Below are 13,122 nucleotides of genomic sequence, written 5' to 3'. Positions count from 1 at the left end.
AACATATCTATTCAAACATTTTTTTTTTCTTTCTCTCTTCCTTTCTTTCTCTCTCCCCTTCTAAAAGCTGATTATATCTAAACCTATTCATCAATTTTCTCTTATTTCTTTCTCTATCTCTCTCGGATGCAAAATCTGTCCATCTGCTTGATGCAAATGCAATTTACACGCTTTTTATTTTATTTATTTTATTTTTTTTGCAGTCCATCATACATACAGTCATAGAATACCACGGAGTGCAAAAAATGCAGGAAGCTACCGGAGATGGGACGGATACCATGGCAACGCCCACTCCACGCTACCCCTGAAGGCTTCAGCCTTCCCATGTTGCATTTAGCATCGAGATGGATTTCACACTCCCAGCACTAATGAGGCATCAGCCTATTCCCCATCCATACTTCCATTGGACATGGCAAGCATTCTTCCCGTTTCCATCAAAAGATGCTCCAGCTAAAAAAAAATATATATATAACAATAAAAATCACACAACATAAACTACCGTCAGACAGCTAATGAAAAGAATGAAATCAAAAAACAAAAATGAAAGATGAAGGAAAAATCTTGTTGTTCATTCATGTATGCCATTACACATTTCATCAGATTTTCATTAAACGACGCACGGCACGTGCACGATGGATAATGCAGGAATATCTTCCGGATATATTACATATTTTACTCTCCTGTGGGATCAATCCATAATGCGGCTCACCTGGTCTGTTGGTATGGCTATAAGAAAATGAATATATATACATATATATATATATATCTTCATATATATATATACATAGAGAGAGAGAGAGAGACATATATATACATATATAGACATACATGTACGTGCAATTACATCTTGCAGGCTGTGTTCATCAAGTAAGGGTGTATGCCCTCCCGCGGGGGGATTGTTATTTCATATCACGACAACTTGCCTGCATCCGCCGAGGCCTTCTTTCATTCCGTTAGAATATCCTCATCTCGTGGTTATCAATTTGCTCACATTTCCACTCCGAGATCTTACGCCGTGCGTCGTCGATAGCAGCGCTTTGTTTTTGTTTTTGCTTTTTTATTCTTCTTTCCCTGCTCTCCACAATTTTCATCATAGCAAAAATTCAATTACTCCTTTCATCAATACGGTTTTATTATTAACAACAACTACAACAGCGAGAAAATCACATTTTCCCCCACCTGATTTCCCTTTTTTCGCAATCATGGCAAAATTGGATGCGTGGGTCCCTTCGCTCTGACTTGGGGTTATTTGCGGAAATCATTGATGTAATGCATCAGCCCCCGATACCTTGCCCCGTACGCAGCTGTATGTCACGGTGGCCAAAAAAAAAACAAAAAAAAAAAAAAAACAGCCAGCTATCTGCTTTACCTCTTCATGTTCTACTTCCTCAGTTAGGAAAGGTGAATATTGCTTGACATAATGACATGGGTAAATGGTTTTGCGTTTCCACAAGCAGCATTTTATGACAGGTACATGAAACCGACCAGATTCCATGCGAGCCCCCTCGACTGTGAGGTATAGGGCCAGTCAACACATATCTCACAGAATATTTATGATGCATCACCACATAAGCCATACAATATCAGGAAAATGATATTTCTTTTTCTTTTTTGGCAGATATGAATGCTAAACATTAAATCGACATATAATTGGTCTACTTCAATGCAAGGAAAATATTTCAAAAAAGCATTACAAAATTCGCCCGAAGTTAAACATTAACTTGATATATAATTGGCCTACTTCATTGCAAGGAAAATATTTCAATAAATGTTAAAAACTATAAAGCCTGTATTCCCGAAGTCGACTCTATGTGTATTTTTCGTCCTTTTATGATCTCAGACTTTATATGGGTAACGTGATGACAATACCACATTCTATGCACTGACTGGAGTCATAGCTGTAGCATGCTACATATTCACTCATCACCCTGGCTCTGATCTGTGATTCCTCTGTAAATCATGACGTGTCCATCATTGGTCCCACTAGGTTCCTTCACACTTTAGAAGAGTCTGACACAACAATGTGCCATAAATGAGAGATAGTCAGTCACATGCTCCACAGTCTATGCGGTAAGACATCTTCTCTCTCTCCCTCTCTTTCTATGTTTTTTTTCTCTCTCTCCCCCCTCTCTCTCTCTCTCTCTTTCTCTTTCTATATTTTCTCTCTATATATATCTCTTTCTCTTTCTTTTCCTCACATGGGCTCTTTAAGCATCCTGTTCCACGCCTTATACTGGAGAGAAAAACAAAATATTCATAACAGTGTGCAGAAATCTATGTGCTCACATCCCTTGCCCTATCCCCATCTTAGTTGATTTTTATCTGTGGATGGACTTTAATTCTTCATATGTTAAAAAATGGCACTTACCTCATTTTGCCACCAAACTATATCCAGGAATAAAGTGGATGACTAGCTTGACTTGCCCTTGTCTTCCTAGACTTGTTCTCATGGTCTGTTCTTTCTCACATCTTTTCCAACTCTCTCATTCGACATCTTTTGCTACATTAATTTTTGTCTTTTTCTATTTCATCCTTCTTTCTCTCTTTCAAGACTTCAATGCCAAAGACAATAAGGAATGTGGTGAAACTTACTCTGAATCTTCCGCGAACCCTTCACCGAAGTCGGTGACACGAATTGCCGGCGCGTGGCAGGAGACTGTCCTTGTTACACGATTATGATAATTATCTGCCAGAAAAAAAGAAAGAGAAGGAACATGAATACATTGAATATATGGGAACACATAGAAAATCTTTCAAAACTCATTCACATATCCCCATACATATATGTTTGTGTCTATTATATATATACTTTATATATTTCTTTGATGAATTCACATATATTTAGGGCAAAAATCACACTATATTTTACCTGCGAAGTGTAACATTTCATAACTGTTCAATACTCAAGCTACCACCTGCCTTATTTTCAAAATATCTTCTGAAATCTGAAACTTTAGAACTTTATGTAAGCAGCAGTTTAATCTGATGTTTTGAACAGATCAACTGTTTTCAATTGCCTAATCTCCTGCAGGCGAGAATACTTAGGACTGAATTTTTGGTGCCTCTTTTCTGGGAAGCTGCAGATATCTGATTGCATAGGTCACACGATATCAGTGGAAAGCCAACACTTTTGAGAATCCACTGCTAGGTGCACATTATCTCCCTGGCAGTAATGGCAACCCCGTTTGCCCAAATCATTGTGTGCCTTGAGGTTCTGGCCATTTTTTTTTTCTTCTCCATATTCAAGTTTTGGCCTTCTCTTTTTCATGGCTTGGGCTACTCTCTTTGTATTATCAATGCCAGAATGTGTCATTAGCCCTGTTTGATCAAAGCCAGCTAGGTTTCTCATCTGCACTGTGACTGCTGTGGCAACAGATTTTGTCATTTGTCCCCCACGGTATCTTATTTGGGTGCTGTTCGTTATTCCGAAGGTTCGCTATTCCGAAGGTTCGTTATTCCAAAGATTTGTTATTCCGAAGGTTCGTTTAAACCCGAAACACACAAAATCCCTATACCTAGAGGTTCGTTAATCCGAAAATGAAAAAGGGTTTGTTAATCTGAACATTTGTGGCATTATTCCGAAGGTTTGTTATTCCAAAGATTTGTTAATCCGAAAATGAAATTCAGAATAACGAACCTTCGGAATAACGAATCTTCGGACTGAAGAGCCTTCGGAATAACGAACCTTCGGAATAACGAGCTGTATCCTCTTCCTCTACCCCATTTTGTCAATGTTGACCTGAAGCTGGGCTGCCATTGCTGACAGGAAAATAATTATAATGTCAACCCAACATAATGATATCGATATCAGGAAGGGATGTTCAGCAACTTTATCAAACATTCAAGGTGAGTCAATACCATGGCTGCACACACACACACACACACACACACACACACACGCACATGCACACACACAACAAATCACACACAAACATAAAGACACAGACACACAAACGCCATCACTGCTGCCACCCTACAACAAACCTTGCAATTTCTCTCACCAAGCTAACAATGATCTGACAAACCACACACAAAATCAAACCGAGAAGAAAACACACACACATAATGTGAACATCATACACAGATGAAAATATGTGTGTAAATATATCTACTTTCTTTAATGTTGATGTTCTGAATGACTTAACAGTATACATCTTCTTTTTTTTTCATCAGGTACTGTATACGCTATAAAAAATATTTCGCGGGGGTTTATTTTCGCGAATTTCGCGAGTCGGGAGTTATTCGCGAAATTAACAACACGCGAAAATATTACCTTCCAAAATGAATCCCTTGCCTTGATGATACGAACATTTCAGTACTAGTAAACCATGTCATGGCTTACCGAACAGACCATGCTGGCTAAGCTTGTTTACGCACATATAGCACGTCCACGTCTACTTACGAATACTGTAGAGAGCCAATCCATTATCGCAAGGGGACCACTCGTCAGAAATCTAGCGCGATGGACTTAACCACTTCAAAAATGTTGAATTCTAACTTACTAGTTCACAGAGTTTGGTAAGTTTTTTTCATGCAGTGTATAACTAGTATCATTCTTATTTGCTAGTAAGTTGAAAATTCACACTTTCTTTGCCACTTCATATTTTCTCTGGTCCCCCAATCGCGAATTTAACCACTCGCGAAAATGTGTGACAGCGGCAATTCGCGAAAATTTATGTACGCGAAAATTATAGCGTATACAGTAACTCAAGACAGCAGAACTTTTTCTTCAGCAGTGTTGACAGCAAAGTAAAAATCACATATTGAACACAATGCTTCTTCACATATATCATTTTCTTCTTCTCAGCTGTAAATAAGGCATCTCTTTTTCTCTTTGTCAAAACATTTGCTAAATCGGGCTTTTTCAGATGAAAATACTGCCTTTCTGATTCTTTCTTTGTCAGCACAAGTGCCAAATGAGGTTTTGGGAAAGTGGACAGACTGTATCACCCTCCTTTTGGTTATGGAAAAGAAGAAGAAGAAATGTCACAAAATAGAGGAGATGCTGTCACCTATTGATATGTTTCCATCAGTTCATTTGAATGACACTTGATATGTACAGCCCATCGCCACAATGCCTCATTGACCCTTTGAGGACGGACTGATTTTGCTACAACACACATTTCCCATAGACGCCCGCCCGAGTATACTCAGGACTCGTCCTCAATGGGTTTATGTTACAGACATCATTTTAAAAGTAAAGAAAATTGCAAAATGTATGATTTGTCTGAATACACTGTAAATATATTTCCACAGCATGAAATTTTCATGTATTGCTAATGACATTCAGTGCATATAATTATAGTGTAGGCAAAAACTTTCATGTGCATTTTAATTTCACGAATCTTGGCTCTCGCAAAATTTGCAAAACTGAAATGCACACTAAAATTCATCATTTTACAGTACCATGACTTACAGAAATGAAGAATAGGAATAAAAAATATCCTCATCTGGGTTTTTGAATAGTGACTGCAAAAGTGTGGGTGTTTTTGTTTGTTTGTTTGGTGTTTTTTTTTCTACCTACAATGGGGCAAACAACTCATGTTTGACTGCCATTTCATTTCCTTTTGTATTCCCCATCCCAATCCTCCAGGAAATTACCGGCTGATCACTGCCAAACATATTGCATAATACCATCCATTTAACCTAGAGATCCAAGGACAAACTGAGAAAGAATTGAACATATTTCAAACTGTGCATCACTATTGCCATCCTATTAAGCCCTGTGATGGCATTTAACCCTTTGACTCCTACATACTGTGACTCCTATGGGATTCATTCTCAGCACCTCTAGTTCCAACGACCAATGGGTTTAATGTTGACAGTAGATTCAAAATGTATGCAGCCACATTAAGGCCTGATATAACAGCTCTATAAAGTTGCCCTATAAAAAATAATGACCAAATTTGCCAGTTTGATGGCTGAAAAAAATCCCAGGGAGCCTTTTCCTGTCTACTTTATACATAGATGACAATAAATCATCAAACCCACTAAAAGCTGCATATGTCCCAACTTAAAGTAGGCCTGAAAATGTATAACTTGGGTTGTCATGATCAAAGTTTTGTGTTGCTATCTTTTTTACTTTGGGGGAGGGGGGGGAGAGGATCCACAGAGGGGCTTTTTCTGACTGAGAATTCAGCAAACTTTTCTAGTAGATAGAATGGATGACTAGAAAAAACAAACAAACAAAAACAGTTGAAGCAACTGTTCTACTTTCCCAAGTAATTTGTACAACATGCGGGCAATGTGCATTTGGGGATGCATAGCTCTGATTGCTGTGTTAGTTCACTTGTGACTACACTGGTAGTCGTCTGATCTGCATGGAGTGCATGCACATCAAACTGACATCTTAACATCTCCATTAGATCGAGACAAATCCAAAACCTTCTTAGCAACAAGCCACCATCTCTTCCGTAGTCAGGTGGATCACAAGATTGACTCAGAAAGACCATGGAGATGAAATTCAAAGTGGACGTGGAGGGCATACTGTAAAACCAGAAATTTTTGAGTGCATGAAATTTTCACGAATTTCGCAAGGAGCCAAAATTCACGACATCAAAATGCATGCAAAGGTTCTTGTCTACACTATATGCACTGAATGATAGTGGCAATTTGCAAAAAAAAAATTCATGCAGTGAAAAAAGGGCTGTCTGCTCCAAATTGCGCAGAATTTCATGTCACAAATATTTCTGGTTTTACAGCACCACATTTACGAAGAAGTCACAGACTGCTCCTTTCTTAAACCATTATGATGCGTTGTTTGCCAATTGGCACACACGCTGGAATACTTTATCCGTTGACTGACATAGATATCTAGAAACGAATTGTCAATTACACAAATGATGCACAGGACAGAGTGGATTGGTGAGAATTGGTTGCGCAAGTTTAACTTAGGAACTGTATAAACCCACGAGCGCAGCATTGGAAGTGGGTTTCAGACCATTCCAAAGTTAAATGAGAGCATCCAATTCTTACCGGTCCACAAAATTGGCCTGTGCATAATTTGTTTTATAAAATGGGCCCATAAATACATGAAATACAACCTTTTTTCCCATCATACGTCCAGTACACCTGTACAATACTGTACAAGGCTTGAGCCATGCATTTGGATTTTACCAGATGCATGGGTCAGTGCGGGTCAGTAAAAAATCAATGCATGATAACTGACCAATCAGGATGCAGATATTCTACAGCCCATTTTACAATAAATTAAAGTTTACCCGATCCCTATATTGCATCACCATAACCTTCCTGTTAGACTGAAGCACACTATACCTCAGAGAGCTTGCTAACTTTACAATAAGCTCAAATTTTGATGGATTACTGGATGCCAAAGAAAAAGCTTGGTATTAAGTTAAAAGCTAAGTGCCTTGGAGCAAAAAGGGCTAACTACACCCATTCCTATGTCTTATATTGTATCAAATTACTCCTATAGATAGAACAAAGATAGTCACACACAAAGCAGCTAATTCTCTAAGATCGCCAGCACTGCAACACACACGAAATTTCACTGAGAGGCATGACACATCAAGAAGCCTGCATACAAAGATGTCGTGCTGACGGAGAAAGACACAGTCCGCTAATGCATGTGCACTTAAAAACACAACGTAGCGCAAATGACAAATGATACAAAAACAAAAAGTAGTGCAAGACTGATTCTACCTGACCATGAAAAGCAAGAAAATGGAAAAGGAAAAGAAAACAGGAAAAAACAGAGAGGGGGGTGTTGGGGATGTGAGTCAGTTTGAATTTCTGGAAGACAAGTCAAGCATGGGCACGACTGCATCGCAGCTTTCTAAAGTCGGTCCAAGAATCGGTGGCTTCACGCTTCGATCGCAACACGGCAAATCAAGTGCACTGGGCAATAAACATCCTACATGGTGGGGGCGGAGGGGGGAGGGGGTGGGGGGAGTAGATCGAGTAAAGAGTGGAGAGGGGGGTTTCTGTCGAATTACACACGGTCCAACCGTTTTTCTCCTTCGGCACCAAATGGGCACACACAGTAGCAAAGCAAAGCTTAGTAGTCAGATCAGCATTCTCATCCCCTGAAAAAGTCGTGCGCCAGTTGGCTCCGATCGGCCGGGGCTCCGGCTCCCTCTCCAAATGTTTACCGTCAAATTATCAACATTTGTCGCTCCTCCGCGAGTTGAGAGAGATTGATGGCACGCCGGTCGTCATGAGGGGAGGCGGTCATCACATGGCGGCCCAGAGAAATGATTGAGAAGGAAATGGGATGCAAAGGCAGCGGGATTTTGGAGGAGGGCAGTGCAGGGAGGACTGCTTGAATATGTTTGAGACCTCTTTCAGATCACGTTTTTTGAGTTGTTGCGTTTGTCAACTCTGTCGGGAGTCAGTTGTGAGGCCTTGTCACTGGACAGCTACATTGCGCATTTTGACCCGAGGAACCAAGATGTGCAGTTGGCAGTGGTTAGCATATGGACAGGTCCAAGTCATTAACACGTTTCAAAAAGGACTTTGCATTTATCAACTCTACAGTGCCTTTCTGGCTCAAACACGTTTGCGATTGCACTTTTTTTTTTTTTTTTTTGCATTTCAGACTCATGTTTCTTAAACCCCATAATCAAAACAGCTAGTTGCATTTATCAACTGTCCAAAACTCCCTAAAAGTTGTTTGAAAACTTTAATTCTGCACCAGAAGGGAGATGATAAAATGTGCATCCTTTGTCAAAATGTTACCAATGAGAAGCAGGGAGTTAGGCAGGGCAAATGACAGGTGTGTAAAAGAAGACTGCTTGGATGATACTGGCAGGACCGCATATGGTTTACTTCAAAAGAGGATGTTAGAAATGAAGAGTTTGTTTGCAAAAACCGATAAGTCCATTTTTGAAGATTTTGGATTATGGTCTCTGTCATAAAGTACAAAATAATACCTTTTAAATGATATATTGGTCACTACATATAAAGGTATATTTTTGAAGTTATGGTCAAAAGAAGCAAAAATTTTGTTATTATTCTCTTTTATTTTTCTTGACCTTCAATCGCAAATATCTCCATTTGGCAGATATGGACTTATCGGTTTTTGCGAACAAACTCTTCAAATGCAGGAAACAGATTATCTTTTCAATTGAAAATATGATATTCCACTTGCTTAAAGTGTAATTGACAATAACAAAGCAACAAATTTGGCACAGCCTTGATTCATCAGCCTCATTTTCCGCTACAGATTTTTTTATGACAATAGGACAGGGTAAAAAATGTGTAGAACAATTGTCTATGATGATGGTGATTCAAATACCTCAAAAATACATGTATGATGCACAATGATGACATTGTTTGTTTGATAGATACTTTATTTTCTGCAAATCAATATACATTGTACATAAACTGAATAATCGTGAACATGGGAAATATACAAAGTATATTTGAAACAGAGTCGTTTGACTTGCATAAACAATGATATAAAAGGAAATTAATGATATTACAGTATGCATGTCTATGCAGCTGGGATTACAATAACAATATTATATTTAGGAAATGATAATGCAGAGGGCCGCCATTGTAAGCATTGCTTGAAAAGATGGCCGGCCCGAGGAAAAGGTAGGTATATAGGTAAATTGGTAAACAATACAAATTCTGCTGCGAGGATAGCAGGGGAAAATAAACTCTGATGTGTGAAGGTGGTGAATGTGCGTGCGAGTGCTTGAGAGTGCACAGGGGCAGATAGGCTGGGATTTGGAATGATAAAATTGGTTTGCTGGAAGAGGGAATGACTTACATTGACATTACAGCATGAATATTAAAGTTTTCGTCGCCCATTCCCTGGTGCAAAAAGGAAGTTATGGTCACCTGATAGAAAGTCAACAGGAAACAAGCTGAAACCTTGTCAAACTACACAGCACTTCAGAAGAACTTTGACCAGTACCTGCTTGGGGGGGGGGGGGGGGGGGGGAGGATTCTGAAGGGAAGTACATGTAACAGATCACGAGGACTAGTTTCACACACAGTAGATCATGTACAATGTTCTTCAAAACCTAATAGTTGGCTGACCCCAATTTCATGATCAGCCATGATCACATGCCCTGAATACTGGAGTTTACGATGTATTGTCATCATGTATTTTGAGCTAACAGAATACTCACAGTAATGTACTAAAAAGATACATGCAGGAAGATGTTAGAAAATAAAAAAATGGTACAGATTGCTTAACGTATAGAGCCTGTAGACCACCAAAACTACCACAAATCCGGAACTTTGTGATGATTTTTTTTTTTCTGTGACAGGTTCAGATATGTGTGACAAGGTATTAAAATCGTGTTTGGGGACTTTTTGCTGTTTTGTGTTTGGCAATTTGTACGGAGTATGCTCATGTCATCAACTGGTCAAGACACACTAAATCATCTGCTGCTGTACTTCTTGACTACACTCTTGAATGTGACTCTGAATTGAATTGAATTGCATTGTATTGAACTGCATTGAACTGAATTGAACTAAATTTCAATCTGTTTTATATCATCACTCAAGGCTGCATCTGACTGGAGGAGACTTTGTAGCGCCTGCTGCAATTCTACGGCTTGTGACGACTCAAGAGACAAAAAAATGGCTTGCACTCTCACCAAGATGACAAACCCACAGCGACTTCAGAGGGGACTCCAAATAAGCATATAATTTATTCATCCAACAGCCGCAGAGACGTCACCGCATTGTCTCTGTGATGTCTATCGCAGGTCACCAATGGGTCTTCACATAGTCATGGAGATGTCTCGAAGAACTTGTGAATAAAGTTAATCACTGCGACTTCGCCGTGACTAAGGAGATGTCGCGGAGACTGGAAAGAGACTTCATAAAAATCGAACACATTAGATTCTCTCACGACTTCCCATAGGCTTGGCTACGTTCCAGGAGACATTGCAGAGACGTCTCTGCGATACATGCTTGCAAGCAAGCAACCATCAGACCAATAGCCCCTCGTCCCTAGGAAAGGCTAGATGCAACACAAATGAAGTGCCTTGGTGAGGGGCACAACCTGCTGGTGTCATGGGACTTGAACCAAGTACCTTCTGTCTGATCTAGTCCATGGTCTAGTCCACTAACCCACAACAATCCAGTGAGGTACTGTAAACGTTGTTTTAGAATTCACACTAGCCAAAAGTAGCGTGAAATATTGTAAAACAAGATATTTTCACGGCATGAAATTTTCGCGAATGGCACGATGGCCTTCTCCCCGGCATGAAATTTTCGCGAGTTGCCTCTAACATTCGATGCATATAGCATAGACAAGAACTCTCACATGCATTTTAATTTCACGAATCTTGGCTCTCGCGAGATTTGCAAAATTAAAATGCACGGGAACATTCCTTGTTTTACAGTATGCAAAAGTTACTGTGTAGCTTACAGTTCACAGAAAAGTTTCACAGGATGATTGCCCCACCATAAACTTCCAAAACCAATGCCACAGATGTGATTCCCCAAGAGCTAGACGTCCTTGATTTTATGGCTGTCTGTGCATAATGGTGTTTGGGCTGCAGCCACCTAATTGCATCAAAGTCCATATCCTGCAAAAGACTATATGTGACCGTGCACCTCAAAACGAACATAAAGTCGCACACACTGATTTTGCGTGAGGACTGAAAATAAGTGAAATGGGTCAACCTAGCCGAACTTGACTTTTTCATATTTTCTGAAAGAGCGGGTCTTCTTTTACATTATGCTAAAATTTGGTATCATAAAACGGACAGGAAAGTGTGCTTTTTTAGCAGTTTATCTCGAACATTTTTGGTAGAATAGTGTGATTAGGTGTGCCTTTAGAATTCTTTTTTCATTTCTGAAAAACCTTGTCCACACTCTTCACTTTCAACTCTAATAACTTTTGAAAGGACGACGCTACTGCTTTGAAAGTTGGCATTAATTATGGACAGAATGTGTTAATGAGGCATGCTTAATTTCAGTTTAATCTGATAATCCCTTCATTGTTGTTACTCTGGTGGTTTACTTCCTCTTTTTTGTCCCATTCATCGCACAGCCAGCACGGTTTGGTAAAGATTAAGCGCTTGAATAGACACTGTACTGCAGAACCTCTTTTCTCAGTTCACACTTTTCCTGGGTTTGTGCTTTCTTTCCAATATTTAGATAGGTTAGGAGAGTCAATTTGGTTTGAGTTATACATCTTTTTAAAGCTTAAAGTCTGCTCTTTCAGAATATGGTCTTAACTAAAAATTCATGTCTTGCGACTTTTTGTTTGTTTTGAGGTGCAAGGTCACATATTTACCTGTGTTTCAGATGATAAAAAAGATTGAATTTTTCAAGAATCATATGCCCTATATACATACATATACAGAGATATGTGGTTGTATAGGTCATACACATACTGTACAGCTATGAATATATGCTTTTTCTTCCAAAGGAATCTTTATGTACCGGTAATCCGGCTTTTTTATGTACAGCACTTTTTATATGGCACAAGAGCTGCAGCCTCTGGCTGGTTACATCAAATCGGGATAGTACACTGACAGAGGTATGTACAGAGGAGATTTCTCCAACTAACATATCATTAATTACACTATATTGTTTAAACATATATGTAATATCCTAAGACATCTAACAATATATAATGATGTAAAAACTTCTGATGTATTGAAAAGTTGAGGTTTTCTCCCCCGTTGCCATCAAGGTCAGATCAACACATACATGTAACAGTCCTGGCAGACTGGAACTTGTCCTTTCTCATGCAATGCAGTGCCATTTGTGATCCACACAAGCTTACGTAAAAAAAGATGACAGTCTCTACTCACTTGGTGATGTAGAATCTCCACTGGACACATGCAGGATATTGAGCAAAATAATCCAAATTCAAAGCAGTCGGATTAAAACTTAATCATAGATTATGATCGCCATCCAATCACTCAATTTCTTTGGAAGGCCAAAAACCCGACTCTAGGACGAGACACACAGATCATCGGAGAAAATATCCACCGTGTTCATGAAAATGGAACAACTGGCCTCTATCCAACAGTGTGGTGGTGTTTGTGCCCAGAATGATCCCACGCCTTCCACAGTTTCGAAAGTATCCAGTTCAGAGCTGGTAAAAAAAAAGGTAGCTGCTAAATCGAAAATGTGTGCCTCAGCCAAGTTGGAGAATGCACGCAATATACAAAATTGGTACAG

General features: G+C 39.4%; 1 protein-coding gene across 2 annotated transcripts in view; it reads right to left on the bottom strand.

Moving 5' to 3' along the window:
- The window catches only part of LOC139723562 (pleckstrin homology domain-containing family G member 5-like), a 266,864-nt gene that overhangs the window by 204,064 nt on the left and 49,678 nt on the right, over window positions 1-13,122 (bottom strand). For both annotated transcript variants that reach the window (XM_071634805.1, XM_071634804.1), the window contains exon 2: window positions 2,593-2,686. In XM_071634805.1, the coding sequence (XP_071490906.1) occupies window positions 2,593-2,686 (94 nt within the window). The remainder of the gene's footprint in view (window positions 1-2,592; window positions 2,687-13,122) is intronic.

The sequence above is a fragment of the Diadema antillarum genome, unplaced genomic scaffold (genome assembly GCF_040938485.1).
Source record: "Diadema antillarum isolate AM-2024a unplaced genomic scaffold, OU_Dant_1.0 scf00000192, whole genome shotgun sequence".
Classification (NCBI taxonomy): Eukaryota; Metazoa; Echinodermata; class Echinoidea; order Diadematoida; family Diadematidae; genus Diadema; species Diadema antillarum.
This window is presented reverse-complemented; position numbering and strand designations above follow the sequence as displayed.